The sequence below is a fragment of the Perca fluviatilis genome, chromosome 4 (assembly GCF_010015445.1).
Source record: "Perca fluviatilis chromosome 4, GENO_Pfluv_1.0, whole genome shotgun sequence".
Lineage (NCBI taxonomy): Eukaryota > Metazoa > Chordata > Actinopteri > Perciformes > Percidae > Perca > Perca fluviatilis.
The window spans coordinates 38,734,539-38,759,037 of record NC_053115.1 but is presented as its reverse complement, the minus strand read 5'-3'; the positions used below and the strand labels follow the sequence as shown (position 1 = coordinate 38,759,037).

Below are 24,499 nucleotides of genomic sequence, written 5' to 3'. Positions count from 1 at the left end.
CTTTAGCGTCAAATCTAAACGCGCTTTATTTTCGTTATTTGCGTCTCTTTTGAAAAGACCATCTTTTCAGCGGTTTAATCCTTCTTTAAAACTGAAAAAACTGACCTGCTGGTTACACCTTAAAAGCTGTCTATTAACAGTGGCACCACAAGCAGCAAACTAAATTATCCAAACACACAGGTTAAACTACAATCTGTCTTTTAAATCACACAAACATCCTCTCTAGATTTCTGCTCAGGTCGACACGGCTCACAGTGTTGATATTGATATTTGAGCTACATTATTCTTCAGTCAGTCCTGATTTCTTAATGTTTGACGTGCAAACCGCAAGACTTCAACATTACAACTTTTGAAAATCATTTGCGGCACATTTTGTTCCTGTCTTTCTGCCAGGCAACGTAATCTAAACTTCATTTGGATGCATGGTGAAGAGCTGAACATGCAATATATCTGTATATGTCTATTTCCATTCAAAACTTGGCTAAATCCTCTTCTCTCTGGCCCTCACCTCGCTCCTGCGCTCACACAATGCTACGTGTATTCAGAGGAGAGCTCCTTGTAAGGGAGGAAAGTCTGCCCGGTGAGCTGTATACTGACTGTTTTGTTCATATATGAGGGGGGATCCCCCTGACCCAGTACACCTCTCTCCATGGTCCACAGTTCACACTTGACAGGCGGTGTGTGTGCTCAGTCTAAATTAGACTTTTCCCTCTTCAAAAGGTCAGAGGTCAGCGTGTCGGGAGCTCAGACCCTCTGGCATTTCACACCGGCAACACAGAATGGACAGAAGGAAGAGCAAAGACGGGGAGATGAACGCACTTTGACCTCCAAAAAAGGACACATTACATACATTTTCTGGTTCGTGGTTCAGTCGTCACATCTAAACCAAAGAATGCAAGTCGTAATTGCTGCTTGAACAAACGACTTATTGGGGCCTTTTTGGGTGGAGGACAGTCTCAAGAAGTATTCAGATCCTTTACTGCAGTAAAAGTACATAAACAACACTCAGTGAGTTTACATGCAACTTAAAAGATGGATTATATTCGGGTTAAGGCAATACCCTGATCTCTCAAACGCCATGTAAACACCTTGCCCCGGTTAAAATCGGAGTTCTCATAACCTGGTTAACTCCTTCAGTAACCGGGGTATTCCTCCATGTATACACCTTAACCGCGCTATGATCGGTTTAAACGATCGGTCCCTCACTTCCCTGCAGAGGATTTTGAACCGGACATACTCCGTCAGCACGCTGTGAGTCGTAGCCGTTGCTATGACCCCAATACGACAAAACGGTGATGCCTGAATCAGCGGGCCTTCGGCAGCAAAAAGCCTGCGGCTAAGGTTAATGTTAGTTATACCCAATGGTTATACCATGGTCTGGGTGAATACTCGATTCTGATTGGCTGCAGGGTGTCCATTAAAAAGTGATGTAGGACACCTAGTAAAGGAGTTCGGTGAAACTGACTGTTTACTGTTCTAAATGAATGCGCTACATTAAATCAATAAGGAAATGTGGATTTATTATTTCCAACTCGTCCTCTGAACACCACAGGATGGCGCTAAAACACACAGGCTGCAAGAAGTAAGTTATACTGGCCCTCTGGACTTAGTTTCACAGAGAATAACGTTATCTCATATATCTCAGCTCGCTGCTTCAGGCTGCGCCGCTGCAGCCGACAGTAACGTTACACATCGCGGATCAAATTCTTCGTAAAAGTCGTTATATTGTTTTGGGGACAATGACATGGCTGGATAGCTAGCTTGTCTTGTTGTTCAACATACTGTCAAATTATTTTTACTGATTGCCAACTGTACACAATGTTATTGACTTTGGATCTTGCTAGCATAGCGTTAGCTTTCTGGCTCGTAGCTAAACTGAAGGGTTCTATCAGCTGAGCGGACTATATAAATATCTCCGGTTGCTAAGGGAGGCAAGTCGTATCTAAGGTTCTTCCTAATTCCTGGTGGAGAGAACAACGTTTGCATTACATAAGAACCTGATGGATGGGAATGATTGTTCCAGATATTAGTCAAACCGTCAGGCGTAACCAGGGAAACTGAGTTATTGTTTGGATAAACTTTAGATTTCGATTGTAAAACTAATTAAAATGTGAACTAATGTTTTAAAAATATGTTATTTGGCAAGTGACCATGGTATAAGCGGGTTAATGCCCTTCGAGGTGTCCATTGTCAGGTTTTAACCCTTGTGTTGTCCTTCGGGTCCCAGTGACCCGAAGGACAACACAAGGATTATGTACTTCCGTTTACTTTGTTGAGAATTGCTCTCTAAACAAGGGTTAATACAGCACCTTAGTTCTTGTTTGTACAGCATTTTGGTCAGCTTAAACTGTGTTTAAATGTGTTCTAGAAATAAACTTTACTTACTTACTTTAAAAGAAACAGGGTTTAGAGAGCAATTCTCAACAAAGTAAACGGAAGTACATAATCCTTGTGTTGTCCTTCGGGTCACTGGGACCCGAAGGACAACACAATGGACTTCGGCGTCCTCCGCTGCGCGTCGGACGGTTCACGCCTCGCCGTCGTCCATTAATACCTGACAATGGACACCTCGTCGGGCATTAACCCTTACTTAACTAACAAAGTTAGCTTGATAATTCCACCCGGCACTGGTTACACATAACGTTATAATGAGCCGAACAAGTTGTCGGTCACCTGGCGGGAACACTGTGCTTTCCTACGCTGTGACAAGAGTGTGTTAATGAAACATTAAGTTGTTAAATTTTACTACTTGAGAAGCCATTCGGTGTAATTCTGACATAGGTCAACTGGAAGAAAAAGCCAGTTGTGCGTTGACAGATCGCCACCTACTGTACCGGAGGTGGAGGTGAATGACTCCTGTCATTCTTTCCATTCTTCCCCGCTCATGCATACGGGAAGAACTGGCATAACTCGGTTATCCACTATACGCCGGTTACTGCTGTGCATGTGAATGCACTGACTGTGAAAATGTTCCACGACAAGAAATAGTCCTCCATCAGAAATCTTACTATTTCTTCTGAAGTTCCCTTGTCTGTAGTCATTGCTCTTCTCTTTGTTCGTTCAACCAAAGTAACCGTTTACTGGTAACGCTAGCAGACAACGTAAAAACGAGTCTGTTATGGCTTTCCATAGTCTGTCGCTTGGCTCCGCCTACCCTCTCTGGGGGGCCAATCACAGCTGGGTGATGGAAAACGTGCCACTAAGTGTGCACCGCTTGTGATTTTTCTGGGGAAAACACACACCCAGTTCATAATACTGCAAATGTAAAAGCTCTCATCAGTGGACCTCAACCACCATTGTGTTACCTCATTTAGCCGTAGATAGTGACTTAACAAAAAAAAAATCCCTGAAATTATTTCTTTAAAATGGTAACTTGGATATTTTTCAGCCTGGACCTTATTTTCCCATGTTTTTGTGTCTAAGTGACTAATGAAGACAACAATCTTTGAAATTGGTCCAGTATTAAGCATTAACAAAAAACAAGCTGCAATGCACCTTTAATTTCCATCCACTAAAATTTTTTTTTTCAGATTAATATTCAGATTCAGATTATTATTCTAAGTGTCTGACAACATTATGGTAAGGATCCCTACAGAGATAGGCCTTTTTGTTAAAGAGTAAGATCCTTTTTGTTTAACATGAAACAGACCCGGAATTGGTATCATAATATGATATCATATAAGATATCAATATATGTAATTGGCAACTTTTTTATTAATCGGGTTGAGTTATTTTATGAAAAAAAGTTAGAATCATCTGATGCCAGCTTATTAATTGTGATTATTATTTTTTTTTTTCACTCCTCTGTGACAGTAAACTGAATATCTTTGAGTTGTGTACAAAACTTTTGGGAAAACACTGATCCACATGTATCACCACTTTCTGACATCTTATAGAGCAAAAAACTAATCCATTAATCCAGAAAATAATAAACATATTAATTGACAGTTCAAAAAAAGTGGTGTAATCCCTGACTAGTGCGCTACGCCGCGCGCCACGGCCCCACCTCTCCAAACCTCTCCCAGACGCGCTGCAGAAAGTCCCTTTCTCCCTCCCCGGTGTTCGGGTTAAAGAAGGCAGGGGGGCGGGGGTACCGGGGTGGGGTCTCTGCCTCCACAAATACTTCTCCTCCTGCCGTTTTAATACCTCCACAACATCCCTCCACCGCCTCATTCCACCAGTGAGTAAAACCGAGGAAAGGTCCTGAACGCGTTTTCGCTCATTCCTCACGGCACTGGCGAGGCTTCTCTGAAGAGAACCAAGTTTGGGATAAAAGACAGCAAACCGTGACCTGACCTCTCGTAACCCGGGACATTGTGTGTGTGTGTGTGTTTGTGTGTGTGTGAGAGAGTGTTACGGGACTTTCTTGTTGCGGAGGTTGAGTGAGCACCCAGCCGGTCTTACCTGTCCCATCCGCCGGTCCTCGGCGCGTCGTGTCCGGCCAGCAGCGTCCCCAGGTGAGTCAGCGTGCTGCCCGGGTCTGGGGAGAGAGGAGGGGGGTAAAAGAGAGCGAGGTCCGCCTGGGAGAATCCTGGCTGGGTGTTCGAGGTTTCTGGCAGATTAAGAGAGACAAGATCGGTTTAAAAAAAAGTGCATTATTTATTTACATGAAGCACCATTTCAACTTTTGAAAGCAAAGAGAAGCAGAAAGGGATGAAAAAAAAAAATTAAGTTGCACTTTCATATGGCTCTTTGTAATTTGGCTAATGCACTGCACTTACTACTTGTTGTCTGGCGTTAGTAGGCTACCTTCAAGGTTGAAAGCACATAATTGGAAGTCTCTTTGGATAAGAGCGTCAGCTACATGACATGTAATGTAATGAGATCTCTGCAGGCAGGGTGATAGTAATGCTGTGCAGCCTGCACGAGGACCGAAGGCGCATCATTAGAGATGCTCAGTGTAGCAGCTGAAATCTTTAGTCGACGAAGATGAATCGGAGATCAGCAGCTATTGCGATTAATCGTTAATAATGTCACTTTTCAAGCGAAATGTTGTTCCAGCTTCTCAAATGTCACCTCTGAGGAAGAGTAAGCACGTTCTGTTTTCTGACATTGTTTTTAATTTTTTATAGATAAAACAATTAACTCATTATTCACGGAAATAATCAGCTGCTTCTGACATATAAAACTACCATTCAAAAGGCTGGCCCAAAAAAAAGAAAGAAAAAAAGAAAAAGAAGTTTTGTCATCTTCTTAAATTCTTCTTTAGAGTCCAGTATGGTATAAATAACAGGCTACATGTTTGATAAAAAGCTGTCGTGAACATGTGGGTTGTTGTAAAGATGTGTATCTTTGTTTCTCTGAAGTCAGTTTAAAGTTATACATCAAAATGTTTCTATTATGAGAAATATGTCTGTATTTATTGTGATTATCACTCTTTCCTCTGCGCATCAAGAGCCGGCTTCTGTCTGTCAAAAAGAAGTTTTTTCCTCACTGCTGTTGCACAAAATGCTTGCTCTTGGGGGAATTTCTGGGTCTGTTATTATAGTGTGATCTAGACCTACTATATCTGTGAAGTGTCCTGAGATAACTTCTGTAATTTAATGACACTATAAATACAATATCATTGCATTTCTTTACATTTCTGCACTGTTTAGTGTGTTTGAAATTAAGTGAAATAATGAATGTTTCATGGAAGAAAAGAGACAATTAAAAAATCTGACATCTTTTAGTCCTCTAACTCTAAAAAATCAGAGGTGCTGTTGGCAGGTTTCTGAAACGATGTGAGTGAGGGAGGGAGGGAGGGAGTGAAGGAGGGAGGGGAATGGGGAGAGAGAAGAGTAACGCCGTGGGTTCACACTGGTTGCCTGGAGGTGATGCTCTGTGCGCTGCATTCAGGCAGGAAGACAGATCAGTTAGAGAAGAAAGACAGGCAGACACACAGTAATACAGGCTAATGGACAGACTGACAGTCATAATAAAGTAGATTTTTAGTAGTAGAAATTAGACATTTTCATAAAAGTAAAAACTTATCTTAAACCCAAAGAATGAGCCACTCTGTCCCCCTCAGGCTAACTTTAAACTAAAGCCAAGTTTCCGTCCAAGTGTAGCGCACATTTTAAACCAACTTCCAGGAACTACTACTGTATTACATACTACTGTTGGTGCCACTAAATCTTTGCAGAAATATAAACGATGGAAAACCACGTGGAAGAAAACATGATGGAAATATGAGATGTTTCTGTTCGTTTCATGTATATATGTTTTTAGCTCTTCATGCTTCATGTGCATCATTTATTCCCTCAGGCCAGGCAGAGTTCATGGGTAGTTTTGTAAAAAGGCTTTTTTCCCTTCTTTGTTCAAAAAAAAAAAAAAAAATCCCATCCGAACAAGCAGGGTTTAAAAAAACTCTGTCCAAATGAAAACGCAAAAAAACATTAGCGAGCCAAGAGCATGCCGAACCAACAGGTGGCGCAATAACTATGACCTAAAGCCATGTTAGCCAATGAGAAGCCTAGGTAAAAAAAGCTGTTACCTGAATGCTACCTTGCGGCAATGGCGCATCAATCGCTTCGTAGCATTCTGTCACCTCTGTTTCTCAATAAAGTGAAAGAGTGACCGTAAATGTATGTGTAAACATGTAAAAAGTCCTCTTAGTGGTTAGAACCAGCAATATTTGGGCCACATCTGCCGTTACATGAAATGTTCGCCTTACTTGTGCAACTCACAAAAGAGAGATAACGGCGTGCGCATATTCGCTACAAGACAAAAACTATTATCTGTCGACACGACAACACTGAAACTGTTTTTGAAGAAGTTTTCCCCCCAAAAAATCTGTTTTCCGTGATGTAAAAACACGAAATGCCAAAATGCGTGGAAAAAAAGAAAAAAGCCTGTGTGTGTGTGGACAAGTTTGTTTCTGTCGCACTTTTTCCAAATTTTTTTCGAATCAATACGCACACTTTTCCTTCAGCCACGCTTTGAATTTATTCAATGTTGTTTTTCAAATTTCCAGCGCTTCCACGCAGATTTTCCAAGCGCAAAATGGAAATGCACAACCAGTCTGGTGTGTGTGGCAATAGTGATTTTTGAGCCGAAGGATTTTACTCTTTAATGAAAAGGTTAATCTCTGTAAGGATCTGCCATAATATTGTCAGACACTTATAGTAATCTGAGCCTGTCAGTGGCAGAAACAGCACTTTTAGTGGACTGCAAATTGAAGTTGAGTCTATCTCTGTGAAAGCAGCCTCAGTTTGGCCTACAGTCAGACAGATAATCAAACAGTGAGACAGGAAGTCAGGCCGTGAGACAGGCAGGCAGGTAGGTAGACCGTACAGGAAGCGAAGGAAACTGCTAACAGTAGCAGAGTCCACATCTGGTTCCAATCTCCAGCTACTAACAAGAAGTGCTGTGTCTTCATCTCAGTATGGGCTCCAGCTGTCACTCAAAACCACCTACAGTACCAACCACAGGCTCTGTGCCCGTCTCACTGCACGCAGCCATCCGTCTATCTGCTCTCTGGATGAACATATGGTCTCCGTCTGTCTGTCTTCTTCTCTTTCCAATGTCTGAAGCACAGAGGTGATATGTGAGCATCTCAGTGTGATCCCAGGCTGTCAATCAAACTCACAGAGAGACTTTTACTCTTTATGTAACTTATACTACTTTGACCTACCTGCCTCTCCCTTCACTCCTTCACCTGCTGCTTTCATCCTAAACGTCTTTCTTTCAACCAGAGGAGTTTTTTTCTTCAGTCACACTCTGAACATTGATTTCAGATGTGGCAAAAGTAGGGCTTCAACTAACGATTATTTTCAATGACGATTCATCTGTGGATTATTTTCTGGATTAATCGATTAGTTTGTTCTCTAAAATGTCAGAAAATGGTGAAAAATGTGGATCAGTGTTTCCCAAAAAGCCCCAAGATGACGTCCTCAGATGTCTCGTTTTGTCCACAAACTCAAAGATATTCAGTTTACTGTCACAGAGGAGAGAAGAAACTAGAACATATTCACATTTAACAAGCTCATAAAAAACAACTCGAGCCAATTAATCAATTACCCAAATAGTTGCCGATTAATTTATTAGTTCATAACTAATCCATTAATCTGTGCGGCTTTGTGCTTTGACCTCTTAAAAGAAAGCTATGTAAGCAGATTTATTTATTTGAAAACTTTTTTAAGGCCGAAATGATCAAAATAAGGCTGTAGACCTGAGAAAAGATGGAAGGAGGAAAATCTGCATGTATAAACTACATTTTCTGTTGCAGATATATATTTTTTCCATTTTTTTTTTATCCTTTTAACTAGGGGTTTAACAATGTATATATATCGATTCAATGACTAACGATCCAATATCATTGGTGCCAGTAAAAACATTGTTACGTCATCTTTAACATGCCCCATTATTTTGAAATTTCCACTTTATATGGAAAAGAATATTTGTCTTATAATTTTAAATGTCTGGAAGAGCTCAGTAGTAAAATTGTCAAATCATATTTGGGTTTTGTGCTTTTTTAGTTGATATAAATGTAACGGGTGTTAATGATATCGCCTCATATCGATCGCAGGCCCATAAATTTAATCAAAATCCTATTGAGGCGGACTTCAAGATACCAGCAAATATTGTACTGTTGACCAAATAATCGATATAATATCCTATCGTGATAAAACTTCTGATTTACACATTGAAAAGCATTTGTGTTGTGTGAGTATTAAACAAGCATGCAGTCAAACTACAGAGCTGGCTGATTAAACAGGATGATATTGTCTGCAAACAGAGAGTACTTCAGTGCAAGAAGCAGTGAAACACACTGTGGATACTACAAATATCTGCTATGGGAGAAGCTGCAAACAAAAGTCATAACACAGTCAGACGAACAGACGCTCTGTGCAGACAGACTTTTTCTTCAACACTTGAGTGCACTAATACCACTGAAATATTTTAAGTCTTTCCGAGTCCAACCTTTCCAACATGACGTCAACAGCGGGGTCAAATGTCTGTCACGGTTTCTCAACCTTGGGACCAGGAACCCCGGCAGGGTGGTCGCGGGATGGTTATCAGTGATGATTGGGACCATAATATACTAAATGAACATCATGTATTCAAGAAGACTTCAAACTAGCGATTGAGACCATAAACTCATTATCAAAAGGTTTAGTGAGGTAATAAATCAAGTGAGAAGTAGACTCATCTTCTCATTAGTCTATATCCTTGACGTTGCACGATTGCTCCCAAGCTGAAGAAAATTCCGCCGGATGCATGCATTTTCCGTTACCTTTCGCTTTTTTTGTGTTGGAATTTTAAGTTTGGTGGATTTCTGAGGACTATAGTTAAGTGCTCCTCAGATCTCTGCAGGGTAAATTCAGACAGCTAGCTAGACTATCTGTCCAATCTGAGTTTTCTCTCGCACAACTATTTTGCAGCGGTGCTGTGCGGAGTTTAGCACCGCCCAAGACAATTCTGATTGGTTTAAAGAAATGCCATTAAACCAGAACACGTTTTCCTCCCATCCCCGAATGCTATGTGGAGTAGCCAGACTATTTTCTCATAGACTGCTATAGAAACAGACTTCGCCCCGTGAGTCGCCCCCTGCTGGAAGTTAGATAGAGCGCAGCTTTAAGGAGCTTCAGCTTTGGATTCACTTTTTGAAGTTGAAGTTGCCGCTTGGTCCAACACTTGCTGCAAAACTAATGATGTTCCCATCATCCTCACATGTTTTGCTCTATCTATCTGAATTGTTGGTTGTTGCTTGACGTCACATTGCTCACAAATAACTCAAAATTAGGGTTGGGCATCGAGAACCGATTCCTAATCGGGATCGTTTCAAAAATTACGATTCCATCGGAATCGTTTCTTTATTGGAATCGTTTGGAGGATTTGGTTTCAAATCTGATCACGGTTCCAAATTTAATATGCGCAAGTTTTGGTTTCCGTAGCAGCCAGGCGCTTGTTGTGTTGCAGCCGTGCAGCAGAGAAAGCAGTGCTCTAGTGGGGCTTTATTTTGCATTGAAAAAGCTGTAAAACTGCAAACCACCATTAAATCAAAATAAAACTTTCCTCTTATTTGTGAAAATAGGCATGTGACCCATTTCAACTCCACCCCTCAAAGAATCGGAATCGAGAATCTATAAGAACCGGAATCGAAAGGAAGAATCGGAATTGGAATCAGAATCAGAATCGTAAAAATCCAAACGATGCCCAACCCTACTCAAAATAGAGGCAAAGTCCCTCCCCTTCCAGTGGACCTCATGGGACCATTTCGGAAAATATGTATGAATATGTATTGTGGTTAACGGGGAGACAAATAATTCTTTGATCCCGTTTGAATTGGGCCATGAATTACACATACGACGTGCAAGGCAAGAAAGTCTCAGTTTGTCGAAGTACCACATAGTTTTGTGTGAAACCGCTCATCTGGCACAATTTACGTCACCTGGCTTGATGCTCGGCTTGCTCACTATCTAGCTAGCTTAGCGCTGTTCCACAACACGTTACATTATCTTACGTGATGTGTTTTATCTTACGTGATGTGTTTTATCCTGCGAAGCAGAAGCTCGAGAGACGTGACTCAGAGACTTTGGAGTGTGTAGTCTTTCTAATAGTATTTTCACAGTGTTCTACTTTAAATAAGTTTTATGACAAACTGAGACTTTCTTCACTTGCAAAACGATCTTTTAAAATGAAAAACAACATAGACATCTGTGTAATTCATGGCTCAATTCAAACAGGATTAAAAAAATACATATTTTCCTGAAATGAGGTCCCATGGTTGTTCACCGGAAGGGGAGGGACTTCACCTCTCTATATGATGGCAAAATCATCTTTGACTCACCTCTCCTGCCTTGATCTGCGATGCCCAACTCGTCCATGATCGGCTCTGCTGACATTAAGAGGGGGTGTTGCTCCGGTCCATCGTCACTCTGCTGATTTTAAGAGAACTGCAGTATTTATGGTGAAAGACCTCAGAGCTGCAATTCATGAGTGTTGTGGACTTATGCCGACCTTACATCAAACGACTTTTCAATGCGATTCCACTGTCGCAGACACATTTTCAATATGGGAATGAAATCCTGAGAGTCTTACTAAAGTTGGGGCGTCCTCCCATCATCTTAATCTATTGGTGTAAGGTGGATGGTCATAAAAGCAAGTCTGAGCTGTCTTAAGTCTTTTACTCGTCTTGACATTCCAACAAAATCAAATTTTTAGGCATTTTTTTTGGCATTGGCAAGTTTTAAATCTTGGGTTAGTAAAATCTTCTGGTCTGTGACTGAAAACTCAGTGACATTATGACAGATCATCTTTATATGTGAGATGATGTCAGACTTTAGTTTTTTCAGAATCTTCTGGTGTATGGTAAGCAATAGTTGGACAAACAAATGCACAATTGGCAGATTTTTGCTCTGGAGGAATAAAACAATGACTTCAGTGTCCACCAGCAGGTCCAAGAGCTGCGTAATTCAACTAATGCAGCTGTCGACTTAACGTCAGGTTGGCTTTGTGTTTGCAGCTTGATGGTCTGATGAAATGTTGATATCTGTGTAAACCAAACAAATCTGCCTAACCGAAGACAACTTTAAATGTCTCACAGACTCACAAAACAGATGGTCAGAACATGAAAAAGCAGGGAAAACATGAAATCTTCATTAATATTCACGTCCACAACTCAAAGATATTCAGTTGACTGTCACAGAATAGTATAGAGAAGAAACTAGAAAATATTCACATTTAACAAGCTTCAAGCAGAGAATTTTTCTGAAACTAATCGATTTATCAAAATATTTGGCGATCATTTAATTGTTGACCCTAATTGATTAACCTTTGTAGATCTAAATTGCATTCTCATTTTGACAATATCACTACAATTGATGACAAATAAGACGTTCCTTTCATGGTTTCTTAGTGGGAGCTGACCTGAAATCAAGTCGGTTAAGATCCTCTTGTTGTTGTTCTCATTCTGCGCTGCAGGTTCAGTTTCTATCCATCCAGATGTTCCACATGCTGTAACAGTTATCTTCTCAGTTCCACAGTCCTCACAGCAGCAGACGTTAGTTTATTTAAAGGATGTCAATGGCCATCAGTCACTTTAACCAGTTACATGTTTCCACCTCAACGTACAGTCAATCTACAGTAACAGCGACTTCAATGGAAAAGATGTGTGTCACTCTGTGTGTGTGTGTGTGTGTGTGTGTGTGTTCATGTTTGCCCTCCACCCCGGATCTGTTATCTGACCACTGCTCTGTGTGTGTGTGTGTGTGTTTGTGTGTGTGTGTGCACATTACTCTATCTCTCCGTTTGTGTGGATAAGGAGATAATCACCTGTTGCTGGACGGCAGCTTTCTCACACACACCTTTTCTCTTCGGTTGACTGCTGCTCTTTTCTATTTATAATTTAAACCCAACATAGCCAACAACTTAGCATGCAGTTACATTTGTATTATTGAATACAAATACACACTGCCAATAAACTTGATTCTAATAACACCCATAGATACATTCTTTATGTATTAAGTTAAATTTGGCTCTGGATTAAAGGTGACCTGATTTGTAATAATGCTGTAATTAATTCCAGTTGCTATAAATTACTTTACAGTGTTGAGAACAGACATGTTAACATGCAGCCATTTTAAAATCTGCTCTTTAAATACTGATACTGATACTGTAGATATGAGATAACTCCACACACACAAATGCCCTTCTGTCATGGCTGTCAGAATGCAGTAGTTAATGAATATACTGGAGCACCTATATGTAAGATTAGTAATTAAACACCAAGAATGAATGACACCACATATAATTGCACCAATGTTTGCCCGGATTGACAATTTCTTTTTTCATTTATGCCATACCTACGTCATCACAGTACTTTGAAAGATGCTGTATTTGCATAATAGTTCTAGGGCTGTGTATCACCAATGATTTCCCAAATGATTGATTTGATTCCAATCACAACATCCCTATTCAATTACATTTTCGATTTAATTTCAGTTAGGTTAGGGGAATTTCAGTTACAATACCAATTTTGCATGGCTATAAAAGGGATTCTCAGACAACTTAAGCTGTAAATTGTACCGCTTAAGCAACCCTCAATTATTTTCTATAATTAGGAACTAACAAAACTAACAAACTAACAGACAGAAGCAGTGGTAGACAGCAGCAACTCCCTTGTTCTGCAAAGTAAAATGACTTTTTGTCAGGAGTGTGGTGGCTTTGAAGAGAGCAGAGATAACGTCTTCAGTTCCCTGTTGGAAAGGGCTGTCTGCAAGGTCAAGTGGTGAAAATATTCTAAATATAGCGTACACTTAAACTGAGATAAATTTTTTAGGTGTCTAAAACTGTAGACAGGTACCTCATACAACCCCACTTTAAAAAATCCAAACTATCCCTTTAACATGAAATTAAAAGCAATTTATAGGATATTAAAGTGCTCATATTATGCTCATTTTCAGGTTCATAATTGTATTTAGAGGTTATATCAGAATAGGTTTACATGGTTTAATTTTCAAAAAACATCATATTTTTGTTGTACTGCACATTGCTGCAGCTCCTCTTTTCACCCTGTGTGTTGAAATCTCTGTTTTAGCTACAGAGTGAGACATCTCACTTCTGTTCCATCTTTGTTGGGAGTTGCACATGCTCAGTAGCTAGGTAAGGACTACTAGCCAGTCAGAAGCAGAGTATGAAAGCGTGCCCTGACAGTACCTAGCTAAGGACTAGTAGCCAGTCAGAAGCAGAGTATGAGGGCATGCCCTGACAGTACCTAGGTAAGGACTACTAGCCAGTCAGAAGCAGAGTATGAGGGCGTGACCTGACAGTACCTAGGTAAGGACTACTAGCCAGTCAGACGCAGAGTATGAGGGCGTGCCCTGACAGTACCTAGGTAAGGACTACTAGCCAGTCAGAAGCAGAGTATGAGGGTGTGCCACGCTAGCAGCTAGCGTCACTGTGTCCACGTTCGGACACCACTCGCTGCTATTGGCCATATTCGGACACTTCCGACCTGACGCACCTTGTTAGCAGAATTGATCCATACCCTTCTAACATTCTACGTATGAATTTTCCTATATGTACATGGACATTTAGATGTCTAAATAGTACAGGAAAGTGACTTTGATGAGGAAGAGAAGCAATAACGCTTGGGCGACAATGTTTTCCACTAAAAAGTTTCTATTTTTACTGTACTGGAAATTAAGGAGCTTTTATTGCATAGTTCAGAGTTGTTGAAGCATGCCATTTTATTGTGAAGGACGGAAGTACGATCCGGTAGTTTTGACAGCATTGATGGGACTTAACACCCCCCAAAAAACAGCAACAGCCAGTGTTTACAGTGAGGAGATAGGGGTGTCCGGTTACGGCCAACGGTAGCGCACGGCTAATTCACCGGAGATAGCGTACTTTAGCCGGCTCTTGTAAAGTAAAAACTAAATTAAACAGTTAAAACTGTATACTGTTAGAAAGGTAAGAACCTAAACTTTAGTTTTAGACCATTAAATTAACTGAAAACATTAATAAATCATTTATATTTGTATTTGAACAGATATTTTGATAGAACGTTGGCCAATGAGTGTCCGAACGTGGACAAAATGACGCTAGGTGAGTATTATAACGTGTGTTACAAAGTGACGCACGTTTGTCTCTGAAGTAAAGGCTGGACTACAATAGAGCTGTTTGGAGCAGTTTGTGAACAGTGTTTTCTGTTGGAGATGGTAAGTCCCTTTGGGGTGGACTTTGGGCTTTTTCACTTTGTAAACCTATAACATGCACAAAAAAGATATATAACAAAAAAAGCCAAAAAAACATAATATGAGCACTTTAAAACAGCAAACGCCACCAGTGATATACTACAACCCAACCCTTTATTTCAAAGGCAACAAGGTTGATAATTCTTTACCCTCAGAGAAACAATAATTCCTGTTTACCTTCAGCCACTGTTATCTTGCAGGCGGACGTGTCCTGCTGCCTCTTACGGTCAGAGGCCGCTAGAAACATCCCAATCTGATGAAAACCAGCAGAAGAACGCAACAAGATGTCTGTGTTTCCAATCGGACAGCAGGCAGAAAAACAACAAATGACAATTGTGGTGATCAATCCAAAAAATACATACCTGAAACATGCTACAGTTTATTTACTGTGAGCAATTGTGGATTTACTGGGTATTTTGTAATTTCTGTGAAAGCGATTTGTTTTGTTTGAGGTGATACGAGACGCCAGAGGAACAGTTTGAAGTCGCATCAGTCAAACTCAATCGAGCAGCAATGGAAAGACTTTTTGGAAGGGTTAGAAAAAGATTGATCCAAACCGCGCTGAAGAATAATCGGTTTCGACTGAAATGTGTTTGTCTCTGGCTCTTTTTGGCCCTGCGTGCACATTAACAGATCACACTTCCAAATGTATCATTATTTTGTTCAATCAAATTTGTTTATCAGCATATTCAATTGTGCAAAAAGGGGGTTGAACGTTGTGTAAGATAGAAGAGGAAAAACACTAAGAAAATGAATTGGCATTGGCAACTAACACTTCTTTGAGTTAAATGATTAACTCTCAGGGAGTTTACAGACACAAATAGAATGTGTCATCATTTAGGCTTCTCAAGTGAAGTTTTTTCTGCACATGCAATAGTAAATTGAACATTTTTAGATTTTAGACTGATATCTTTCAATCTGTAATCTTTATTTAATCATTAAAGGCTTGTTCTTATAAATCGAAAATAATCGGCAGATAAATCAACAATAAGCTCCTCGAACGCACGTCTAAAGCTGATAAATCTGATGAACTGTGACATCCCACCTGATGCAGTTTCAACTTCTTGTACTAATGTGTATAATGTGTTCTGCAGAGCCACAGAGAGATGTCGGGTTCAGAGTCCACTGACTGTGGGTTTGAGTGGACATCAGGGGCGGATGCACAGGAAGTCTGGAGAATACATTAACATGTTCCGCTCCATCGGGGGGCAGCACAAACTCCAGACCTGTTATGCACTTGTTAGTGTTCAACGGCAGATGATGCAGTTGTTTAAAGGGACAGTTCCGATGTTTAGAAGTGTGGTTGTATGAGCTACTTCTCCATAGTCAGTGTAAGCCAGTTTGGAGAAGCAGGCAGGAGTACCGTCACGGAAACTAAGGCCACGTCCACACGTACCAAAACGATCTTTTTTTTACCCGTCTTCCCTGGATTTGTTTCAAGAATAGTTGCGTCCAAACGAATCCATTTGTAAATGACTCAATACGCCACTTCATATGCCAGGCCTATAGGCGGTGCTGTTTCTGCTACAGAAATTCACCAAAAAATGGAGAAGAAGAGCATAGTCACTTCCACTTCCCATCATAACATGACTAGACTATAACGTTCTCTTAATACATCCGTGGACTATAATACCTTTCACCACTGCTCATTTTATAAAGAAGAAAATGTGTCTTTGTTTACATTGTATAATGTGCTGTTGGATTGCTTTTTATTTTGCATGATTGCATGATAGCACGCTAACGTTAGCTAGCTCTAACATCGGCAGTCAAACAAACATCAATGATCCATGAATGATCATCAATGTCTTTTTAATAATCTATACGTTTTTCTTGCAGTAGCCTTTCTACAATAAGCCGTGGTAAAAGTTGCTCTAATCCGTTCAAGGAGTTTATAAGCAGACAGATTAGCTAGCTAGGTATAAGTTGTCTACTTCCACTTTATAAACAGATAGCCATAGCAGCTAACGTTAACGTTACTTCACTGCTGGAGCGGTCAGCTACTTTAGCGATGTTTAACGTTAGCTACATAACGTTAGCAATATATCATGTGTAGAATCCAGAGGGAAGGGTCAGGGAGCAGAGACACAGTATTTAGATGAAGTGAGCTGGTTTGACCATGGAGATGGGATGTGCTCGCTAAGCTTCACCGCAGTTGTGTGTGTCAGCGGCCGTGGGAGAGGGTGTAAAAGAGGGGTGTGGCGATGACATCATCGATACGGATTCGTATTCACCATCCAGCCGAAGCCAAACGAGAGCCGTTTTCGGATTTTTTCACCCTGAGAACAGGTTTCAAAAAAGTGCGTTTTCAGGCAGCGCGTTTACAGGATTTGTCTGGACGGTCGGCCCAAACGATGCAAAACATGTGCGTTTGCACAAAAAAACGTTTCCGTGTGGACTAAGTAATGTCCAGCTGTGGACGGGGGCAGCAGCTAAACCTGTTTCAGGGGATTTTCACACCTGAAAGTCCAAACCAAGGTCCGGACCAAGGTTCATGTTTTTTTTACATTGTATACATTTGATGTGGTTACTTTGGGTTTCACTTTGCAGTTATGCCAGCGCACTAAAGAACTCTACATTACATAACTACATCCTGTCGTCATCACATATGTAAACTCCGTCTCCTGATACTTTTAATTGATTGGTTTGTAGACGGGCTTCCCCGTCCTCTCGTATCCTCTCTCTGGTGTCGGAGTTTTTGTGAGATTTTTCCAGCTGACTGCTACTCCTGTGCTACTCTTTTTTTTCTACTTTACTTGGGTTTGAGGAGCTGCAGCACTGTACACTACTAACATATTCTCTGCTCTGATAGCCGTCAGCTGTCTGCTCTGAGCCTATCCACCGCCACTCTCTCTTTCGTTTACACACTAAGCACTCAGCTATTCCTTAAAGGTGCCGTGGGTAAGATTGCGAAGATCCAGGACTTAGCCAAAAAATTTGACACATCGACAACTTCTCAGTCCCTCCCCCCTTTCTGCTAAAGCCCAAAACGGTATCCTAAGCCCCTCCCCCCAGAATGAATGTGTGTGCATGAGCAGTGATTGACACGCAGTTAGACCCCCTGGCCCTGATTGGTGCATCTGAACAGGGAGTGGTGGATTTTTGCAAATTGCACTACAGGCTGTAGGTGGTTCCAGAGGAGTCGGATTGTTAGTTTTTTTTTTAATGACCTGCTTCATGTAGTTCTACTCAAACATAGGGTCAGTTTCAGCAAATATGACAAAATGTTAGTTTTATAAGTCTTACCTACTGCACCTTTAAAGGAGCTACGCTTCTCTTATACCACACGACAGCGTGCCAGAACTTCCTGTATTTGGTTGCAAAGTCTGAACCATGCAAAAAAATGCTTTCACGTTAGTAATAAACCATGGTTCAGTTTGATACAGACCAAGCCCACCTCCTTTGGTCGGACCAAATATCGTCAGTTTGGTCCGGTGCGTGGACCACACTTGTGATTTTGGTTCGGGTCAAACTGAAAAGTCCAAAAGTCCAAAAGTCCATGTGGCTGGGTTAGCTCAGTTGGTAGAGCAGGTGCACATATATAGAGGTTTACTCTTTGACGCAGCTGCCGTGGGTTTGACTCCGACATGCGGCCCTTTGCTGCATGTCATTCCCCCCTCTCTCTCCCCTTTCATGTCTTCATCTGTTCTATGGAAATAAACTAAAAGAATATCCCGAAAGTCCAGACCAAACGAGTTAAGTGTGAAAGCAGACATCTAGAAGCTATATTAGTTTAAGTGTAAGTGTACGCTATATTTAGAATATTTTCACTGCTTTGCCTTGTTTTCAGACGGCCCTTTACGACGGGGAACTGAAGCCTTTATCTCTGCTCTCTTCAAAGCCACCACACTCCTTTGGAAAAAACTATTTGACCTCACAAAGAAAAAGCCAGACAGTGCCACTGACTCGTCTGTGCACTATTAGAGTTGTGTGCTTTTAGATGTTCTTTTATTTTCTTTGTGGACTAATCTGTTGATTATTTTCTCGATCAACCGATTAGTTGTTTGGTCTATAAAATGTCAGAAAATGGTGAAAATTGTGGATCAATGTTTCCCAAAGTCCCTCAAATGTCTCGTTTTGTCCACAACTCAAAGATATTCAGTTTACTATCACAGAGGAGTTTTTTTTTCTTAAAAACTGACTCAAACTGATTAATTGATCATCAAAATAGTTGGGGATTAATTTAATAGATGGCAACTAATCGATTGTTTGCAGCTCTGATCTGGTCTCACTTCAGCTTCATGCATCTGACGCTTGTAGCTGGAAACTTACAATAAATATATTTTACCTTGAACATCCACTCCTCTGCATCTCTGCTGCTGCAGCAACAGTTTATTTTTAACTGCCTGCACTTGAAAAGACCCTTTAAAAGAAACGGCCACTGTTTGATATGTCGCGGTAATCTCACATTCATGCCAACGTCAACAACTGCTGCGGCTTTTGGACTGCTTTTTAACAACCAGCTCTATAAACTCTGCGCTTGGTTAACGATCAACTGCATCAAACTGCTCCCTGATGTGCATTTACCCGCTCAACTTTTTTAAATTTAAAGCACATTTTCTTCCAGATTAAACATCATTCAGGTAATGATCCTATAATTTTAGTTCTTATAAGAATAAAACGTGCAAGTTTGAGTTTGGGGGGGGGGGTAAATAAACTGTATTCCCAGAGGTGGCAAGAGAGCAGACACGGTTTTCATTTGTTTAAAGTGTTAATTGAAGGAAATAGGATCTCCACTTCTATATTCAGCAGCTAAGTAAGAAACACAGCGTTAACTGACTCACAGCGGCCTTCGTCACCAGCCAGTCAATGAAATGATTAATGAGAACATATCTCAGCTGAATGATTCTCTTTGTGGATAATTAGAGAACATATGTTGGTCTGTGACCCACGCTAAGGGGCTCGGGGGGTGGGGGGTTCTGCGGTGCACGTGCTCAGTAGCAGCAGGATGGTCGCAGATTGTTGTTCGGTGAGGAGCCGGTGAGGGAGACAGGAAAGGGGTGTTGGGGGTGAAGGTGAGGGGGTGGGTTCGGTTTCAGAAAGTCACACTGAGGACTCTTTGTCCCAAACACACACACACACACACACACACACACGGTTTGGATCGAGACCAAACTCTGTAATCTGTTGTTTCGTTGAAAACTCTCCTCTGTGTGTTAAAATTAGTTTCAGTGCATTTTCATTTCATTTCCAAATTGCCCAAACAAATGATCCTTTTCTTTCACAGTATTTCTCTCTACTAGTGCTGAGTGGTTTTGAAGGATAGCCACGTAGACGGACAATATTTTCAAAAATACCAACAACTAATCCAAAGCATATGACGATATTATAGGTTGTGAAAACGCGTGCATGCTAGAAATAGGACCAACGCCATTTTTCATGGAAGCGTTTCCAGGCAAAATAGAATAGGAAAAGATGTTTGTCATTTTGACACAAATACATTTAATAAATTACATTTTGATGTTTGAAAGTCTAGGTTTTGACATAAATGCAGATATAAATGTAATTTAAAAAAATAAAAATAATCGATTTTCTAATATTGCACCTGTCAATACAGAACGAAATATTCTGTAGCCTATTTTGCCGTCAATACTGCCGATGTTTATGTTGGGAAACACGTGTACAGACACGTGTACAGACCAGACAAGGCTAGCAGCAGCAGCGCCGCGTCAGACACGTTTCTGGTGTGCAAAGACGCGTAGAAAACGCCACGCAGCCGCCACGCAACTGACACGCAACAGAAACGCCACGCTCACGACACGCAGGCAGTGTGCAGCCAGCCAAATACGACCCACAGGAGCGTTTTCCATCCTCATATCTAAACCAGAGAACGTTACCGTCGTGGTTTCAAACACGTCATTAAGGTTGTGAAGCATCATACATTTTCTCTTAATACTGGACCAATTTAAAAAAAATCTGTTCATCAGCCACTTAAGCTTGAATTATGGTTATGTGTTGAATCTACGCTGTACGCCTAGATACAGACCCTAAGCCGTATCCTGACTACTCCTCCACAGAAACTCAACCTCAACAACTGTGATTGGTCCGCTTGGCTGGGCTTGGTAGCATCGCATTTCCTCCTTCCTCCAATCGAGGAGAGGCTTAACTTTTCCTGCAACAGCTTTCTAAACTGTGATCGGAAAAAACTATATCTGCCTTAAGATGAAAAACATGGGAAAACAGGGTCTAGGTTGAAAAATACCGAAAACGACCCTTTGAAAATGTGTTTTTCCTGTCACCTCCCTTTCATCACCAGGTTCTCTCCGCTCATCTGTCTCTTCTTCCCACTCCTTATCTTCTCTTCTCTCTTCCCACTCTCTTACGTTCGACATTAAACAGGCTACCTATGACATCTTTTGGCACATGAGAGCGTGTGTAGGCGTCTGTGCATTTTTGACTTCAGATAATTAGTTTTAGCCTTTGCAGAATGTGGACATTGTTGTTTGGTGTTCTGTTGGTTGGTCCTAGTTTTAATTTCGAGGAATAACTTTATTAGAAATGATTCCATGCTTCCATTTTTTATTACACATCCACAGAATTTCCCAAAAAAAGTGTTTCTGTCAAGCATTAGGTTTGACTTTGTAATAGATTGAAGGGAAAGAGATGTAAAAGATGATACATGCATCACAATATTAAGAAATAAAATCTGTACTTTTGGCCAAGCAACTTTTTTTTATGTGAGGTGGTTTTTGGGACATCTTGCGGCCTAACAAATAAACAGGTCCAACATGTCCCTCTTGCTGGAGGAAATGAGAAAAACATATAGACATGCACACAGAGTACACATGGAACCACAGGACATCCAACCCTGGTATAAAAAGTTGGACGCATATAAATATTTCAGGTTTTAAACAGTTCAACAGATCCTCCCGATTTAATGTGTGGGGAAACACAAACAGTTACCTTTTGTTTAAGTCTGCGAGATCTGTTACATAAAGCTATGAATCAAATCTATACGTCCTGTGAAGTGAGTGGGAGGAATCAACAATAGGTGCTATACATACATAAGACCGGTGACGATTGTGTCCGGTCACGGCCGATATGTAGGAGACATTACTGCAAAAAGCATGAATAGTTTGCTCCAAAATGTTTTGGCTGACCGTCTGTTCACTACAGAGATGAAAATATCTGGAAGAGATGAGAGAAAGTGGGCAAGGCAACGAGACAAACAGAGACATCAACAGAGAAAAGAGCCGCTGTGCTCGTCTACATCTGTTGACTCATTACAATACCTGCAGACACTCCAGATTTACACCAGTTTCCCTACTTTTAATCCATTCTCCTGCCTGGCTCCAGATTGGTTATTTGTACGGCTAATCTCCTGATTTCCTAGTAATATGACTCAGATGGGTGTTTCACGGTTTCTGTGATGTGTCCAGACTGCAGGATATGTCAAGGTACTACCTGGCAACCCAAAACAAGTCGCCTGACACGCCACGCGTCACTCGTCACACTCGAGCTCACGTATGAACCATCCCCAATTCATGGTTCTGCGTTGAATCTACGCCGTTGGTACGTACGCAGGTACGTACGCAGGTACGTATAGATATGGACCCTACACCGTAGCCTGACTTGAACGTCTTCAGAAATGTAACTACACATCGTAAAACAACGTGAAATCAAGGAGAGGGTTAACTTTTTCCTGCAATAGCTTTCGGACCGTGGTCAGAAAGCACAGGGGAGACACTTCACCGTCGGAGTCGGAACTCGTTCCGAAGCCAACACCCATCACTCTCTCCATACACACACACACACCGGCTCTGCTATTCTCTTAAAGAGATATGCTAGATCGATGCAGACACACCAGCGCACATGTATAAATCCTCACGATGACGTCGGCCGCTTACGCAGGCTACGCCGTCGGCTCAATGTAGAGCCATAAATCTGCCTCCAGTCAACTGAATTGAAAATGGATGAAATGGTGTATGCGTCAAGACGTCTGTCCTCTCGGTGCGAGACCGTCCCGTTTCTGGCTGCTAACCTGCTAAGGAATACGCCACAGTTTGTTGAAATAGGCCTTATCACGGTCTCCCCTGGCTGTAGATAGGTGGGCCAACGCATTTTTTGTCTCAGTGCAAGTAATTAGGTTGTTTTTTTGTCTTTTGTTGGCTCACTTTTACTCACAACATGCTAACCGGCAACATAGGATTCCATTCAATACGCTAAGCTAACTAGCGGCGGCGCATCCGGTGTTGCACCGGACTAAAACAATACATGCACAAAAAATGTGTTGGCCCACCTATCTACAGCTAGGGGAGACCGTGATAAGCCCCATTTCAACAAACGGTGGCCTGTCCCTTTAAGGCTCTTTAAAATGAATTTAATTTACACCGTTGTATTTATTGTATCAATCGTATTCATTTGAGGTGTAGGGTTATATGGGGATGTTGCGAGTAGGCTTTCCAGCCGATACCCCAGAAAATCTCCCTCTTTTTTCGCAGCCATATGTTGGCAGGCATGCTCATTACTCAGACCTGAGCCATGATGACCACATGCTCTGGCTGCCACTCAGACACAGATAAAACCCCTGGAGGACCAGAGGAAGAGAGGTGGCTTTTATGATGCCTGTTTGAGTTGACTGTGTGCCCTGAACGTAAACACAGACGTTATCATTACCCCTGTGCTGCTGCTGCTGGTCGGGCCGATAGCCTGCAGGGATACTGACAGACACACGGGCAGATTAGGGACTCTGTGTGCGTCTATACACAGCCGTCTATTAGCAGGTATTGCTGTGCACCTTCTCCAGGTGTTTGCAGCACAGTGTTTTACGATGGGGACGGACTGGAATGTCCCTCTGCAACACGCCCGTCAACAAGCGATTACAGAGTAGAAAACCAAACGGATAATATGTACTCCTTGTCTTCTATTGGGCACAAAAAGTAGATTTGTTTTTATGCATAACACAGACTTAAGATCTCATTGGTGCAACACATTCCTATAAACTTGTGTGATATGGTACATAAACTTATCCACAACAATTCCTATGATAGCTTACAAAATTACGGTCACATACCTTAACTTTACCCACAAAACGACTGGTTAAGATTAGAAAACAGTTTGCAGTTTGGTAAAACACCAGCTCACTTTAATGGTAACTTGTTTTTTTTTAACCTGAACTCTAGTTTTCCATGTTTTTTGTGTCTAACTGACTGATGGGAACAACAATCGTTGAAATTGGTCCAGTATTAAGCAAGACGTAACAAGCTGTAATGTATAGTTAACGGGGCAACTGAGCACCTTGAATTTACGTCCACTAAAAGTGCTGTTTTTGTCACAAAAACAGATTGTTACTCCAAGTGTCTGACAACATTGTGGAAAGGATCCCTAAGAGTAAGGAGTAAGATCCATTTTGTTTAACATGAAACAGCCCCAAAATCGCTATTGCCAAACCCACCAGCCTCCATTTAAATAAACTACTTAACTAACTAAAATAATTTGGTTTGTGAGCCATCACAAAAATGGTGGAAAACTGTGTTTTTTGGTGTCCCGCTTCACCTCTCTCCTTTCCAAACAATGTTTTACTATTGTTCCTACCACTGACGGTTAACTGTAACACCCTGTGAATAAGTTAAGAAAAAAGATAACAGTAGAGGGCAACATTAAATGTGGATGTGATCTGAACACAACATTTTTATCTGTCGTTTCTGTTCCACCATCAGCTAATCCATCGTACAGTTAGTGAGAATGACACCAAAACACAGGGTTGAAGATGAGAATTAGCACAGAGCATCATGCATCTGTTTGAGATCAAGCCAAACCCGGACTTTGAATATAAAAATCTCTAACTGGAGCAAGACAAAAGCTGAAACTTGACATGCATT

The 24,499-nt window shown here is 41.3% G+C and overlaps 1 protein-coding gene across 4 annotated transcripts in view; it reads right to left on the bottom strand.

Annotated features, from left to right (window-relative positions):
• Positions 1–24,499, bottom strand: part of rbpjl (recombination signal binding protein for immunoglobulin kappa J region-like) — a 49,892-nt gene that overhangs the window by 25,021 nt on the left and 372 nt on the right. The window contains exons 1-3 of one of the 4 annotated variants that reach the window (XM_039798641.1): positions 11,854–12,407; positions 10,775–10,865; positions 4,405–4,552 (exon numbers count right to left, since the gene is read on the bottom strand). In XM_039798641.1, coding sequence (XP_039654575.1) covers positions 4,405–4,552; positions 10,775–10,829 — 203 coding nt within the window. In that variant the 5' untranslated portion in view covers positions 10,830–10,865; positions 11,854–12,407. Of the gene's footprint in view, positions 1–2,834; positions 2,906–4,404; positions 4,553–10,774; positions 10,866–11,853; positions 12,408–24,499 lie in introns of those variants that run through there. The other 3 variants (XM_039798639.1, XM_039798640.1, XM_039798642.1) reach the window with 3 other exon arrangements.